Genomic DNA, 16,453 nt, shown 5'->3' with positions numbered 1-16,453 from the left:
ATAATAAGGCCATGCAGAATAAGGCATTAATAACTACTTAATGACTAATTAACCCATTTAGGCCTAAAACGCCTGGAAAAAATGCCTGTAAAACCTCTGATTGGTGATTTTAAAATCAGCCCCTAAAACCTGAAGTTTTTCTGTAAATTCAACAGAAGCGTCAACTCTTCCTACTAAATAATAGATTTTTCAGCCTCTGTAGCAGATAGAAATGAAATTCAAAAAGTATTTGAGAGCTTATAGCTGTTATATCTGAGCTCCCTCCGCTATAGTCGTCTTCCGCCATGATTCCAAAGTTCTGGAAAAGTCCCATGATGCATTGCGACACTCCCACATGTATTCTGATGCATTTCATTGGCCAAGACACCGAAAATAGGTAGAAAAAACTACAAATACTACAAAACGACGTATCCTCTTTCCCAGCTTTAATGGTAGAATAACACAACAGCGCCCCCGGTTTTAATGGTAGAAATGCGGTAACGATTTCCCGCCTTAAATGGGTTAAGAGCCGATATGTTACTTATCTGCATGCTAATAAGCAACTAATCAATGTTGAATATGTGTTCCTTAATATAAAGTGTTACCACCATTTGTTCTGATGGGTCTGTTGTTCTCTCTTCCAGTATTAAGCCTTTCACCCAGCAAGCCTACCCCATCCAGCCAGTCACAACAACCATCTCAAGTAAGACTTCACCTCATTGTAAAATATCAAGGAAAAACCGTCACATTTCCACCCTTTGTTTAAAGGACAAAGGTCAGATAACACACACAGCAAAGTAAAAATGTGCCAACTGTTTACTGTGTTAAAGCTCGCTCCGTCTCCACGTCGTAGTTCAAAAACTCATCAGCTGTAAAAATCTGGGGCTGGATTCACAAAGCATTCTTAAGAAAAAATGCTTCTTAAAAAACACTTTTTTCTTAATGTTGCTCTTGGGACAAAATTGAAGAAGATTTGGTATTCATGAAGAAATTCTTATCTTTTCTTTAGTTGTTTTCTTAACTTTCTTCTTAAGTTTTTTCCTAAGATAGAACTTGAGAACAAATGAGATTCTTGAAAACAAAGTTCTTAGATTTCTTCTGAAATTTCTTCACAACTTTAAGAGAAGCCCTCAGCACTCTTTTATTTTTTTTATTTTTTATTTATTTTGTTCCTTTCACGAAGGTGGACAACAAAATGTGTACAGAGACACACTTTACCCCTTAATGATTGGAAAGGAGCAGCAAGAGGAAAATATTTCTTATATCTGTCTGCCCCTTACTTGAACAATAAAAATAGATGGTCTGACATCACATACAATTGATTTTCAGTAGCCTACACCAACAAAACTTTGATTATAACAAAACACTTAAAACAACAAAAACAAACAAGACAAAAAACAAACAAAAACCCAGAAAAGTACATGTTTACATCTCAAAACAAAAGACCAAAAAACAACTGATCATAAACAATCAGTTTAAGTTTCCAGTACATATTGACAATTTTTTCTGCATTTGTACATTTTTTTTAAATCTATTAATATCTGTACAACCTTTTAAATCCTGTAGTTGGGAATTCCATGTTTTTGCACCGAAAACACTGAAAACGGCTACAGTGGAAAGGAAAGTCTTGATATGGATTTACTTGAACAATTTTTTCATGAACTTCATTTGATTTCTTTAATATTTAGTTTAGCCCTAGACATTGTGGTAACAAATGTATTATTTCGTCAGTTGACATATAATGTAAATGTCCTTTCAGTCTGTGTGACATGTGACACTATTCCTAGATTACACTACAATGTTCTCTTAGTAAATCACAGAGGCAGTTGTTGTATTTGATACTACTTCATTAATCACTATGAACATATTATTTAAGGAGGTTAAAAATCTAAGAACGTCCTAAGTGAGAAAACTAAGAAGTTCCTAAGACATAAGACGATTCTTAAGAAAAAAATGGTGAATAGCATTTAAGAACATTCTTAGGAACATCCTATTTTTTTTTCTTGAGAATTTTCTTAAGTTTTTTCTTAAGAACACTTTGGTGAATCCGGCCCCTGTTCCTCTTATCTCATTGTGAGGACCGTCAGGTTATCAACACATCTGTTTTACAGTGAGAGGTTGACAAGCTCGGGAGATAACAAGAAGAAGAATAAAAGCAGGTTTTGAGACTTTGAACCCACCAGATCATCTTATCTACAGCAGGGAGGAGGGAAGGAAACGTTCAGGACCTGGTTTAATGAAATCAGAGTTAAAAACTGCAGTTTTTATCAGTCAGGTTTTGTCAGCAGCTAAAGTTGAGTTTTTAATTGTAAGATTTCAAGCAGTGGGAGTGGAAGAAGTATTCAGATTCCTAAAATTAATACCAAACTCCAAGTACTTTATAAAATTATAAAAATAGTTAGTCCAATAATTTAGTCAATCCACATAATCGTTTTAGCTGTACTGGTATATACTTTTGGGTGGTTTAATTTATTTTTAAAAAGCCTTTATAGAAGGACATAATATGCTTTTAAGCAAAATCTTGATATGGAAAATAATTTAAGAAGTCAAATAATTGCATTAAGGTAAAAAGTACATTATTTCCCTCTAAAATGCAGTATGAAAAAACACTTTAGACCAGTCCTTGATTATGTGGACTCAGTTTTATTCCACCACTGACTTCAAGCACATAATATTGCATCATATTAGCAATTAATGAAACTATATACAACCCTGCCATGCAACATATTTAACCCTTATTCAGGAGGTTTTTCTTTAATTTTCTTAAAACCTGCTCATAAAAGTTGGATGAAAAGTAGTTCACAAGACATGCACTGACTACTGATTCATTCTAGCCCATTTAAAGTTATTTTGTGATTTATGATTGATTATAAATGAGAAGTGTTTGTTTTTTAAAAATCAGAAAGCAAACTGTCAGCTGGGGAAACAAATCTCAAGGAGAAGTTGAGAGATTTATTTTCCACCATGTGAAGATTTTGTGTTGTTACATTAGAACAAAAATTTAGTTTTATAATCTGTATTTTTTCAAGTATCACTTGTTTGTTATTCTTTTGCCCCAAACTATATTTCTGCATATTACACTGACCAGTTGCATATTTTAGTCTATTAAAAATATTTATGAATCCTACAAATTCCCTAAATAAGAGCAAATCTGTGCAAATAAATGCTTCCAGAATGAAGCGCTGCTATGACCTAAAACCCTGTTTTCAAGGGCAGCTGCAGCTGTAATTTTCACATAAATATTCATTTCATTTTGGTTGTAAAATTGCTGGACAGTTTTATTTTAGCAAAAGGGACTGAATCACTGTAATAATAACATCAGGACAAATTAAACAAACTGGATGACGTCCCTGAAACCTTTCAAACAGCATCTCTAATACGACATGCGAGTTTTATTTCCTACACCAGGGGTCTCAAACTCAAATTACCTGGGGCCGCTGGAGGCAGTATCACAATGACCAAGAAAAGATACAAAATGACCAAAAAAAGACACAGAATGACTGAAAAAACTAAATTACTTAAAAAAAAGAAACAAAACAACCAAAAAAGATACAGAATTACCAAAAAAGACACAAAATTATTTAAAAAGACACAAAATTACTTTAAAAAGAAACAAAACGACCAAAAAAGACACACAATTACTAAAAAAAGACACAAAATTACCAAAAAAGACACAAAAATTATTCAAAAAGACACAAAATTATTTAAAAAAGACACAAAATGATTAAAAAAAAAGACACAAAATTACCAAAAAAGGACACAAAATTACTAATTAATTAAAGGGACCTTCCACACACAACACGGTAAAGTGCCATTCATATAAAACTCCCATTAAACTTCCATATCAAAGTGAGGGCCACAAAATATCGTCACAATGGCCGCAATTGGCCCGCGGGCCACTTTACCGTGTTGTGTGTGGAAGGTCCCTTTTAATTACTTTTTTTTTGGTAATTTTGTGTCTTTTTTTAATAATTGTGTGTCTTTTAGTCATTTTGTGTATTTGTTTGGTCATTTTGTGTATTTTTTGGTCATTTTGTCTTTTTTTAAAATCATTTTGTGTCTTTTTTTAGTAATTTTGTGTATTTTTTTGGTCATTTTGTGTCTTTTTTGGTCATTTTGTCTTTTTTAAAATCATTTTGTGTCTTTTAGTAATTTTGTGTATTTTTTTGGTCATTTTGTGTCTTTTTTGGTCATTTTGTCTTTTTTAAAATAATTTTGGGTCTTTTTTGGTAATTCTGTGTATTTTTTTGTCATTTTGTGTCTTTTTTGGTCATTTTGATACTGCCTCCAGCTGCCCCCAGGTAATTTGACTCTGAGACCCCTGTCTTACAGACAGGGCTGATGTTATTGTTCTGATGTTCCTGCAGGTTACGAGCCCACAGCCGCTCCGGCCCCCACAGCACCAGCATGGCAGGGACGCTCCATCGGCACATCTAAACTCCGACTGGTGGAGTTCTCCGCCTTCCTCGAGCAGCAGAGAGACCCCGACTCAGTGAGTGGAGCGTTACACTAAAGCATGAAATGTCACTATCTCATGGTGTTCATTCAGTCCACCTCTTATCACCCAGTCCTTCCCTCTATGAATACACTGGGACATTTTCCCAGGCAGAGAGTCAGCTGAGAGGAGGCCAAAACAAGCTGAGAGGGGAGAAGCCTGGCCTGTGGGGACACACAGCATGAAAACCTGCAGAAATAATGAAGGACTGTATATTAATCAGCTCCTTACAAGGCGTGCCAGAACTATATTTACACTGCAGACTTGAGCCCAGCTACACAACCCGCAGCTTCGAGTCTCACGTTTTTTTGTTTGCTTTAGCAGAATTTTTAATGTTTGTCCACATTTTTCTGTGCACTTTATTTTGGCATCAGTACCACATGACAACAGCCATTAATCTTACATTCAGACTAATGCTTGAAATTGTTGCATTTGCCCTGAAGGCTACACGCTGCAGAGGCTGCTCTGTGAGCTTTTAAACTCAAGTGCAGCGCCACATGACAGGGTCTCGTACAGTCACGACGAGGGCAGCGAGCCTCTGAAAATCAAATGTTATTCTCTCATTTGCTTCTTTTTCTGCTTTCGGCTATGCATCGTGATTTTGAGGTTGGACAGGCCACAACTTTGATCCACTTTGTACAACCAAATCCAAATGTTCTCAGCTGAGAATTGGAAGAAGAACTTCAGCAAAACAAATTTGAGAGAGCACTCAACTTTTATCAATTTATATATTTCTATATATGTCAATTTAGGTTGATTTTAGTTGCATTTGATGCAGAAATATTGCTTTTCATGTGAGTGGAGTTGAATAAATTGAAGTGAAATTAATGCAACACAAATTTGAAAAAAAAGTTGGGATGCTGTGAAAAAGTGTACATTTAAAAAAAAAAGTCAGTTTGGACATGAAATCTTTTTTACAGTTTCAATGAAAGGATTAGCAAATGATCACATTCTGCTTCAGATTTTAGACAATATCTGGAATCTTTTCTTTAATTTTATTGTAAAACCAAATCCAAACATTTTCAGCTGATAATTGGAAGAAATAACTTGAGCAAAACAAATTTGAGAGAGCACTCAACTTTTATCAATTTATGTATTTATATATATATCAATTTAGGTTGATTGTAGTTGCATTTGATGCAGAAATATTGCTTTTCACGTGAGTGAAGACTGAATTATGCCACCTACCATTAGCTTTTGGGGAAATTAATGCAACCAAAATTTGAAAAAAAAAGTTGGGATAATTTGAAAATGTGTATATTTCCAAAAAGTTAATCAGTTTGGACATAAACTCTTTTTCCAGTTTCAATTAAAGGATTAACAAATGATCACATTCTGCTTCAGATTTTAGACAATATTTGGAATCTTGCCTTTAATTTTACTGTATGGTTTTGAATAACTTAACACTAGGGCTGCAACTATCGATTATTTTCATTATCGATTAATCTGTCGATTATTTAAAACGATTAATCGATTAGTTGTTTGGTCAATAAAATGTTGAAAAATATCACTCAGTGTTTCCCAAACCACAAGATGACGTCCTCAAATCTCTTGTTTTGTCCACAGACCAAAGAGATATTCAGTTTATTGTCATAAAGGAACAAAGAAACCAAAAATATTCACATTGAAGAAGCTGAAATCAGAGAATTTGGACTTTTGTCTTTAAAAAAACTGCTCAAACCAATTATTCGATTATCAAAATAGTTGACGATTAATTTAATAATGGATTATTGTTCGATTAATCTAATAATTGTTGCAGCTCTATTTAACACGCAGAGATGGATATCTCGATCAGATTGAGATTTTTTTAGGTTTTACCAGATTTCCAGCCTGTAATAAAGTCACAACTTATAAGCTTAGAGAATTTGGGTGAAGCAGTCGGGCATTCTCAGCTTGTTTTAATACAAATGAGGGGATCAGTTTGTTTTTTGGCGAGCAGCGGAGCAGCATGAGATTTCCAAATTTGTACATCAAACCATGCAGACAGAGAGCCAAATAAAAAGCAGTGTTGCATGGGGTTATCATCCTGGGGGCGTGCTGTTACCAATATCATTCTTGCTAACTTGTTTATTATGTTAGTGATTTGTCACAAGTGATTTATTTTGTTTCAGTAAGCCTTTTTGTGTTGAGATTGAAAGATTGAAACTGTGTGTTTGACTGTTCTAGATCATAGGGATGGACTATTGATATTTCGTCTATCGTGATATTAGATATAATCTTATCCCAATATGGCAAAAGGCTGCATTACAGTAAAGTGATGTAATTTTCTGTAAATACTTGTAAGAGGACTAAAAGTCAGCCCGTAGGAAGTATGTATTCGTATAGTGCCAGACTGTATTTTGTAGCTAATGCTAACGCCTCTTGCTAGTGTAACATAATAAATAACACAGAAATGCTATCTTTCTGTCCGTATTATTCTTAGCTGTCAGTTAATAAAGTTTTTACTGTTTTCAATGGATCAAACTGATGCAGAAGAAAGGGCTTAAATCTCCACTTAGCATGCTAATGGTGAGATGGCACATTACGCAGTATGCTGCACTAAAAGTACTTTAACATGAACCCAATTAGCTGATATACTATATTGCATGTAAGTATCTCATATCAAATGATTATGGGCATTACTCTAAGCAACATGAATGTCATCCCTGAATTACATAGTAATGCAACATAAGAAGTGAATAAAGCTAAATCTCCGCTTAGCATGCTAATCGCGCTACAACAACGTCTGCAACTCCATAAAACACTTACTTTTCATAAGGTACCACACCATCCAGCACATACACATTGAACATTGATATTCACTGGAAACTATTATTATTGGAAAGTCGAACCTTCACTGCAGCACTAAATCTGAGGGAAATTATCTTGCTGCATGGACAGAATTCTAATTTCACTAGACAATATTTATTAAATTAAGATTATTTTAAGTGTACAACATGCTTATTTCTAGATTCAATAATCTTAATTTAAGAAATCTTGTCAAGTGGAATTATTTGTCCATGCAGCAAGATCATTTCCCTTAGACTTAGTGTTTTTATCTTGTTTTTAGACACACCTTTTTTTCAGAGTTGTAGCCACTTTAAAACTCCTAAAGATAGGTAGGCTAAATAGACTTCCAGATGAGATGAGTCAGGGTGGAAATCCAGAGTGAGTTGTGTTACTGACCAGGTGTAGGCCTATCACACAATGGGGCGGAGCTCCACTAAAAGGCGTCCGATCGGAAACAGTGCAATGCCGCCACAAATCCTATGTAAATAATGATATTTAGAAAAATGAATTCAATAATCTTCAAAATCGAGGATGCACACCTTCGAAACACATACAAAATCTCAGGTCAGCAAGATATGCCTTAGACACACACACACACACACACACACACACACACACACACACACAGACGCTTTTTGCTTTTTTTGATAGATGTGGCCAAAAATATCATGATTTTTGATTTTCTCCAAGTTTTGATACCTTTAATAGAGCACCATATTTTAAAGTATGCTTTGCTTTGTTTTCTCTTTCAGTACAACAAGCACCTATTTGTACATATCGGACAGACGAATCATTCGTACAGCGACGCCCTGCTGGAGTCGGTGGACATCCGTCAGATTTACGACAAATTCCCAGAAAAGAAAGGAGGACTGAAGGAGCTGTACGGAAAAGGTCCCCAGAATTCCTTCTTCCTTATAAAATTCTGGGTGAGTGTTTTTTTTTTTTTTTGTTCTAAGCATCATATAAAATGGCAGCGTTGCAGCTGGATTACGTTTTAACACACATCAGTATTAATATCACTGTGGAACGTCTGATGGCAGAATCAGTAACAGTCTGCTCAGGTTTTTAGTGATTGGGTGTAATCAGTCTACACAGAGAAGATTGCTCTCTTAATGTTTGCAGAATGCACTCTGCTATATTTGGACGTGCATAGCAGGGGAGCTTTTGATCAAAGCACTCACTAATTCAATGTAATATCTCGAAACAATGGAGTGACCTGGTTGCACTCCTAATGGCTGTTTAAACATTGCATGTATTTCCTCCCTGATGCAAAATGCTAACTAGCGGCAGCCAACAAAGTAGGACCGTGTGCACTTGGACCAAGTCCCCTCAAATTCCTTTTGAAGTGACCGACCAATCTAAATTTCAAATGAAAGACAGAATCTGCACAATAATGAATGTATAACTGCTTTGCTTAATGAAGGAGGAGAATGTTGTAGGAGGATGTCTCCTCTTTTTGTATCCATAATGAACAGGATGTTCAGGGCACAGAAAGGCTGCCCTCCGGGAGCACACCAGTTCAACCTTGTAAATCAGTCTTTTAACATAACTTCATTTAATCCTCTTTAGAATCTCCTTTCCAATATGGACACATTTACATGCTTATTCAGATGTGGCGGAGATCTTCCACGGGCTTAATCTCGACAGCTCTTGATTAAACACTGACAAAGAAAGTCTTAAAGCAGAGTTTAATTAAAAATTTTAGACGCCACATTCAAACCAAATTCTGACTTCCTATAAAACACCAAGTGCAGATAATATGAATTTCATACTACATACTAGTTGTATGCAGTATGTAACATTTATAGTTCATTTTAATGTCTGGTACAACTAAAGGTGCATTTGTTTGGACAAAGATAATGATAACAACAAAAATTGCTCATAAGAGTTTAATTTAAGAGCTGATATCTAGACATTTTCTAGGGTTTTCTTGGTAATGGTTTTGGTTGTTATCAACAACAAAAAACATGGAAAATGTCTGGATATCAGCTCTTAAATTAAACTCTTATGAGCTATTTTTGTTGTTATCATTATATTTCTCCAAACAAATGTACCTTTAGTTGTACCAGGCACTAAAATGAACATGAAATTGAAGAAAAAGGGTCTAATAATTTTTTCTATGACCGTGTATGTATGTATATATATATATATATATATATATATATATATATATATATATATATATATATATATATATATATATATATATATATATATTTCATTATTATTACTAAACCAGAATCATCCAAATTACCAGAAAAACAGGCTTGAAATATTTCACTCTGTGTAATGAATCTATATAATATACAGTTTCCACTTTCTAAAACAACTGACAAAAAATATTTCACTTTTTCACGATATTCTAATTTTTTGAGATGTATTTTTCCTGTTCATCTATCTGAACAGATTTACTTCTTGTACGAAATTGCAAGAATATTTTGTCACTACTTCAAGTATTTTATGTCACCATTTTAACATTTGTTTGCTCCTTACCATGGTTGTGTGAATTGTTTATTCCCTGTAAATTGAAGCCTAATTCTCTGTTTCTCTGTTTCTGGCTCCCAGGCTGATTTGAACTGCAACATTCAAGACGATACTGGATCTTTCTACGGAGTGACGAGTCAGTACGAGAGCTCAGAGAACATGACCATCACATGTTCAACTAAAGTCTGCTCCTTCGGCAAGCAGGTGGTGGAGAAAGTGGAGGTACGAACTCCAATCTGTTCATCCTGTGAATCACAACAAAGGCTAAAAGCTGTAAATATACCTATAGGTTAAATACTAAAGAATGTTTTTAAAGTTAATTTTAACATAATTTATTTGATAAACGTGTAACAGATTCAGTAGCTTCAACAGAGTACAATACATAACATTTTACATTTAAAAACATTATAAAAAGGAACTTTTTTAACCATTTTTCTTGTCTGAATGTTGCCTGTAGGAAACATTTTGAACCATTGAACCATTGAAATTAATGTCTTCAACAGTGTATGAAACTATCAAAAATTAAGGTTTACTCACCTATCAGTACTAGGGTTATCACCATACTAAAATTTTCAACTCGATACCGATACTCAGGAAAATATTCGATACTCGATACCATTTTCGATACCACAAGGATAAAAACAAAGACCCCAAAATTTAACAGAAATATTTTTATTAACAAGAAAAATGCAACATGTAAAAATGAACAGAACCACAGGTTAAATATTTATAATAAAAAACAGTTGTGCAAAAAGAAACTGCAACTATGATAACAAGCTTCAGGTCTGAGGTAGTGCAAAAAATAAATAAATACAATAAACAATAGTAATTAGAACAATATTTTGAGGTTGTATGCTGTGCACAATATTAGGCAAGCTTGATAAAAAAAATATAAATAACTGTTCATTCCTTGGCTATGCTTTACACACATAACAATAAACTATCGATACTTTTGAAAATGAGTATCGTATCCGGATCCAACGTTTTAGTATCGATACTTTTTTGAGTATCGATACTTTTGACAACCCTAATCAGTAGAAATATTATTTTCCAGATGGAAAAGGGCCAGGAAATTACATTTTTAGTGATTTTTTTTGTGTGGCACATAATGGCAAAGCTGTTTCCTTTTGGAAAAGTCTGCAAAATAGGTTTTCAATATGGCCTCCTGGAGGTCATGTGACACATTAAAAAATTACTTTCCTTCTTTTTTTCCAGACTGAATACGCGCGGTTTGAGAACGGACGCTTCGTCTACCGGATAAGCCGATCTCCCATGTGTGAATACATGATCAACTTCATCCATAAACTAAAACATCTGCCAGAGAAATATATGATGAACAGCGTTCTGGAGAACTTCACGATCTTATTGGTAATCACCACACCGACCTGAGTGGGAGAAAGCTCATTCTTCTTCTTGTCTTTGCTGTCAGGGTGAGCTGGGGGCTCCAGCTGGCTTTATCAATAACAAAGACGGGGTGTGGGGGTTGCCCGGGCCTTGAGATGAGTTCCTCTCGCTGCTCTCACATTGCTCTCATTCCACAGAGGATGAAACACAGTGTGACGAGCCTCATTATCTGGAGGGGCAGAGGGAGGATCAGAAGGGGCAGGAACCCCCGTTAATAGCCATCACATGGGGTCCTGGAGCGACATTCAACAATGAGCAAAAAACAAATAAAAAGACGGGCAGATGTCTTTACCTGGGGCTGTGCACGCTAAATACCAAAGGGAGGACTTTTGTTAATAAACTGCATTTGAATAATAGTATAAAAAATAATGAACAGTTACTGATTTGAAGGCTATGCAATGATCAGGATGACGTGTCAAAGTAAAGGATCTTTACTTACTGCTTAATAGATTCATCTGTTGTGGCTGAAATGCCACTTTCCTCATGTTCTCACTGCAAAAAATCTTGTTTAAAACAAGATAAAAACACTAAATCTGAGGGAAATTATCTTGCTACATGGACAGATAATTTCACTTGACAAGATTTCTTAAAATTAAGATTGTTAAATCTAGAAATGAGCATGTTGAACGCTTAAAATAAAAAATTAACTCTTAAAACAAGATAAATTAAAGCTGCAAGCAGCGATGAACTGGCCCGAGTGCACTCACAATAATTTGTTTCTTACCAAGATAAAAAAAACTTTAGATTTAGAAGTGTAACATAATTTATCTTGTTTTAAGAGTTCATTTCTTATTTAAGTGTTCAAGTGTTTGCTCACACAGAAATGACGGCTTGCATATTCCCTTACATTTAAAAGAGCACCACTGCTTAAGTTTATATGTGCTTAAAGAGCAATGTCCTATAAAGCAGCCAAATCACTTTACTGCTAGGTGCAATATAAGAAAGTTTAAGAAAGTCGACTTCTGACTGCACATTTAGTTACATTTTCATACTGAAGGATCTATTATATTGTTTGTTTCCTCCTTATAGAATATTAAATATGTCAAGTTACTTTAGTCCTAGTTGAAACCAAGGTTATAATAGTTTTAGATATTTCATTAGTTTAGTTTTAGTTTAGTTTTTTATTAATTTTAGTGTTAGTTTTAGTTGATTTGGAATGGACTATGTGGTGTGAGATTCAAAGAAGTCATAATAAATTTTGCCTTGTTTTTCCTTTGGCTTATCCAACATCCAAACGTTATCGATCGCGGCTAACGTTAGCACCTATTGACTGCCGCCTAATGGTAGCATGCTCTGATGGGCGCTAACGTTAGCATGCTATCGACCGCAAGCTATCGACCGCAAGCTAACGGTAGCATGCTATGATGGGCGCTAACGCTAGCATGCTATCGACCGCCAGCTAGACGTGTGCATCACTTTTAAGTGTCCTCTGGAAACACTTCTTTTGTGTTGTGGTCTATTTGCAGCTGATTTTCTTATTGTGTTGTGTTGTGGTCTTAACAGCGCTTGTGTTGTCAAATTGATGTTTTCTCAGTCTGCTTGTGTTTTGTGTATTTGCATGTGTTTTCTTAAGTTGCTGTTGCTGTGAGCTCTCTGGGCCACCGTACACTAGAGAGTCAGGCCAGAATTAGGAAATGCAAACTGCTCTAATGTTTAAAGAAAAGCACTTAAACAACACTGCAAACTTCTAAGATTGATTCATCTTAATTTCTGTGTTTGTTGTTCTGAAAATCCAGCTTCAGTCCTTCTACTTCAAGTGACTGTTTCTGTGTTTTCTCCTGCAGGTGGTGACGAATAGGGACACCCAGGAGACGCTGCTATGTATGGCGTGTGTGTTTGAAGTGTCAAACAGTGAGCACGGCGCCCAGCATCATATCTACAGACTGGTAAAGGAATGAGAGGCTCTGATCCCCCTCAATCCCCCCATCCCCACCCCCCCATCCCCCTCTTTTCAAGGACTTACCAACCTCAAGACAAGTGGCAGTGCCTCTACCTGAAAGTCACACCTACAATGCTTTTTGGTCATGGTATTGGGTGAAGTCAGTTGTTATAAATTTGTTTTAATATAAAGTGTTTGTTATTTGACTGCAGCTGTGAATTGCGGTACAGTTGTTTTATGTTTAAATGCGGGAATCCTCGTTTTAAATATGTTGAGTTGGTCTCCGTTGGGTATAAATGTGGCCGTTTTTAAAGAATTTACTAGACTCATTTGGTAAATGAAAAATATGTGTGTCGTCTTCTTCTGCTTTGTTATGTAGACTTCAAAAAAAAAAAAAAAAAGGATGCTGGCCTTTTCTTTCAGCGGCCTGATGTGGTCTGTGTAATATGTTTGAGTGTGTTTCGTGTGTCTGTAGTTCATAATTTGTGAGCGTACATACTGTAGATATACAGACATGCACCCACAGCCAATAGATTCTCCAAAGAAACTAAACTAACACAACACTGCATAGACGGTTGGAAGCAAGTGGCTATAAATATCACAGTTACTGCTCTTTCTTTAAAGAAAACTCAGCTTTCAGTCGTATATTTATCCCTGTTGAAGCACTCCGAGTCTTAGACACTAACAGAATGAATGCACTGTGAAAATACTACACTGTAAAAAAAAAATCTGTTGCTTTTACAGGGAAAAAATGGCAGCTGTGGTTACCAGAATAATTCTGCAAAAAATACAGTACAAATGTTAACAACTTTACAGAACAACTTGTAAATTTTACATCCTAAAACTATAGTAATTTAAAATAAATACATTTTAAAGTTGTAAATTATACCGTCCTTAACTGCTAATTTAACAGGATGCTGCTGCTTTTATATTAATTATTTATGCAAAATGTACATGCAGATTTTGCTTATTGTGCATTGAATACCAGTAAATGAACATTCAGTTATTATTTATTGTACACTGAATACTAGTGTACCAAATGTTAACAACTTTACAGAACAAATTGTAAATTTTACTGGTATTCAGTGCACAATAAGCAAAATCTGCATGTAAATTTTGCATAAATAATTAGTATAAAAACAGCATCATCCTGTTAAATTAGCAGTAAAGGACGGTATAATCTACAACTTTAAAATGCTTTTTATTGATCGCGGCTAACGTTAAGACCTATTGATTGCCAGCTAATCGTAGCATGCTATGATGGGCTCTAACGTTAGCATGCTATCGATCGCCAGCTAACGGTAGCATTTATCACCAGCTTTTTTAAATTACTACAGTTTTAGGATGTAAAATGTACAAGTTGTTCTGTAAAGATGTTGACATATGTACTGTATTTTTTACAGAAATATTCTGGTAACCACAGCTGCCATTTTTTTTCTGTAAAAACAACGGGACATTTTTACAGTGTACAAACATTTTGCCTGCATCTACTCCATAAATGTAGGACGTTTTACCACCTGCTTAGCATTTCTGTGCTGCAGATTCAAGTCTTTTCTCTGTGACAGCTGATAAGGAGAACTTTAAGGGTTCAGACAGGTGAAAGTACTGCGAAAATTACTCAAACCGGACTCTCGTCTTGTCCAAAAGCACTTTGTTCCCCTTCCTGGACTTGCCTTAGTGATGCTTACTTTTTGTGTTCTTTCTTTTAGACGTGTGGTTTTAGAACAACACTATCACAACACTATAAATCACGTGTAGACAGCAGGCCTTCAGCAGTGAGCTGTGGCTTCGCCCCCCTGAATAACTCTCAGAATATCGTTCCTCTCTGCGATCGGGGTTTTAAAAAACTCCGAACCAGAGCGGTGCTGCCTTCACGTTCACACTATCTTCACATGTTTCTGTGGCCTACGCCGATCCCGAGCCTTAAACATGTTTTAGCTGTGAGAACTCCAAAAGATGCCACTTAAACTGTGATCTCTACGCGGGAAGACTCTTTATACGTTGTGTAAGAAATTCACAATACTATCTGCCAAAGTGTAGATGTCCAGTGCCTTAGAATACACTCTAACATTACCCTTTGCTTTGTTCAAAAGTCTAAAATCAGGCAAAAATAACCTTTGGTACATCTTAACATTAAAAAAATGATGTTTTTATAATTGGTACACTTCTATAAATAGTTTTTTTGCTGTTTAAAAAGGCAGTATGTTGAATTAAGTTAAATTTAAGCCAATAATACCAGGTTATTCTCATATGTTCCTAAAAAATATCAGCATTTTTTTTCTACGAGTGTACTATAAACACAGACTGACTGCCTTTCCTGTCGTAAAAAGACCAAAAAAAAAATACAGAGATACAGTCAATCTATCGTCCTGTCCTGCATGGTAGCAAGGAAGTGCCTTTGGTTTAAAATTTCCAGCTTCAAACAGATCAAACAAATTAAGAATTTAATGTTGCTAGACCAAAAATGAGACATAAGTGAAACCAATCACCACATTGCCTTTTTTAAAGGATTGTAATGAGAGCAGGAGGAGAGCTGGTTACCGGTAAAATACATAAATGATATATTCATTTTTATCACCTTGTAAATTGATTTCACAAATGATGTATTCAAAAGGAAATAACTATTTCTTTGCTTGAGGTCAAAAACTGAAAGATCTGCTGATAACATAGAGCCGCTGACTGCATGCAGGATGTCAACTCGTTCCAACAGCTGTTTGCTTCGTGCACACTTGCAGGTTCAAGTGTCTTTTTTGTAAAAAAAAAAAAAAGGATTTTGGAAACATAAAGGTTTCCTCTTTCCTGTAATCACGCGCTCGCACGATGTGAAAACATCCCACTGTTACCTTGACGATGCAGACGAAGCTGTGATGACGAGGGGCCGACACAAGCTTTTTTTAATAATTTATCTTTCTGAACGAAAAGTTTATTTAATTCTACGCTACAAATCCTACAATTTTAACACGGTTGAAATTGTTTCCGTTTGAGAGAGAAATTTTTTTCACAACTGCTAGTGTGGACGAGGCCGTCGAGGTTAATATTTTCACTGTAAGGACCATAGCTACTCAAACATTTACTGTTTCTTACAAAAAAATATAATCATCTAAAGTATTTTAACGTTAAGAAGCTCTAAATAATTGCAGACAATGTCTCTGGTGGATGCAGATAAAGTTCAATCATTCAGTATTTTTGCCACAGTCCTGTGGACACTGTGGAGTTTTAATAGGCTTTTTTTTTTTTGTTCTTATGTTTACCCTGTGTATCTGTTCACATTTATTGATTACTTAGTGAGACGTTTTCTTCTTGTACTTGTATACAGTTGTACTTGGTTTCGTGATGACATTGTCTGTATATTGCAAGCCCAATAAGATGGTAATGATGTTGCTGCTGCACTGCTGGTACATTTCGACATGTCGTTTCAACACTAAAACAGCAGGACTGACGCC

General features: G+C 35.4%; 1 protein-coding gene across 4 annotated transcripts in view; it reads left to right on the top strand.

The window, feature by feature from the left end:
- tead1b (TEA domain family member 1b) overlaps positions 1-13,746 on the top strand; it is an 82,074-nt gene extending 68,328 nt beyond the window's left edge. For all 4 annotated transcript variants that reach the window (XM_059347677.1, XM_059347704.1, XM_059347686.1 and 1 more), the window contains 6 exons: positions 624-682; positions 4,347-4,471; positions 7,996-8,169; positions 9,809-9,949; positions 10,943-11,095; positions 12,916-13,746. In XM_059347677.1, the coding sequence (XP_059203660.1) occupies positions 624-682; positions 4,347-4,471; positions 7,996-8,169; positions 9,809-9,949; positions 10,943-11,095; positions 12,916-13,029 (766 nt within the window). In that variant the 3' untranslated portion in view covers positions 13,030-13,746. The remainder of the gene's footprint in view (positions 1-623; positions 683-4,346; positions 4,472-7,995; positions 8,170-9,808; positions 9,950-10,942; positions 11,096-12,915) is intronic.
- The last annotated feature ends 2,707 nt before the right edge of the window (positions 13,747-16,453 follow it).

Source organism: Centropristis striata, chromosome 2 (assembly GCF_030273125.1).
Source record: "Centropristis striata isolate RG_2023a ecotype Rhode Island chromosome 2, C.striata_1.0, whole genome shotgun sequence".
NCBI lineage: Eukaryota > Metazoa > Chordata > Actinopteri > Perciformes > Serranidae > Centropristis > Centropristis striata.
The sequence above is the reverse complement of the archived record's forward strand: the minus strand, read 5'-3'. Positions and strand labels throughout refer to the sequence as shown.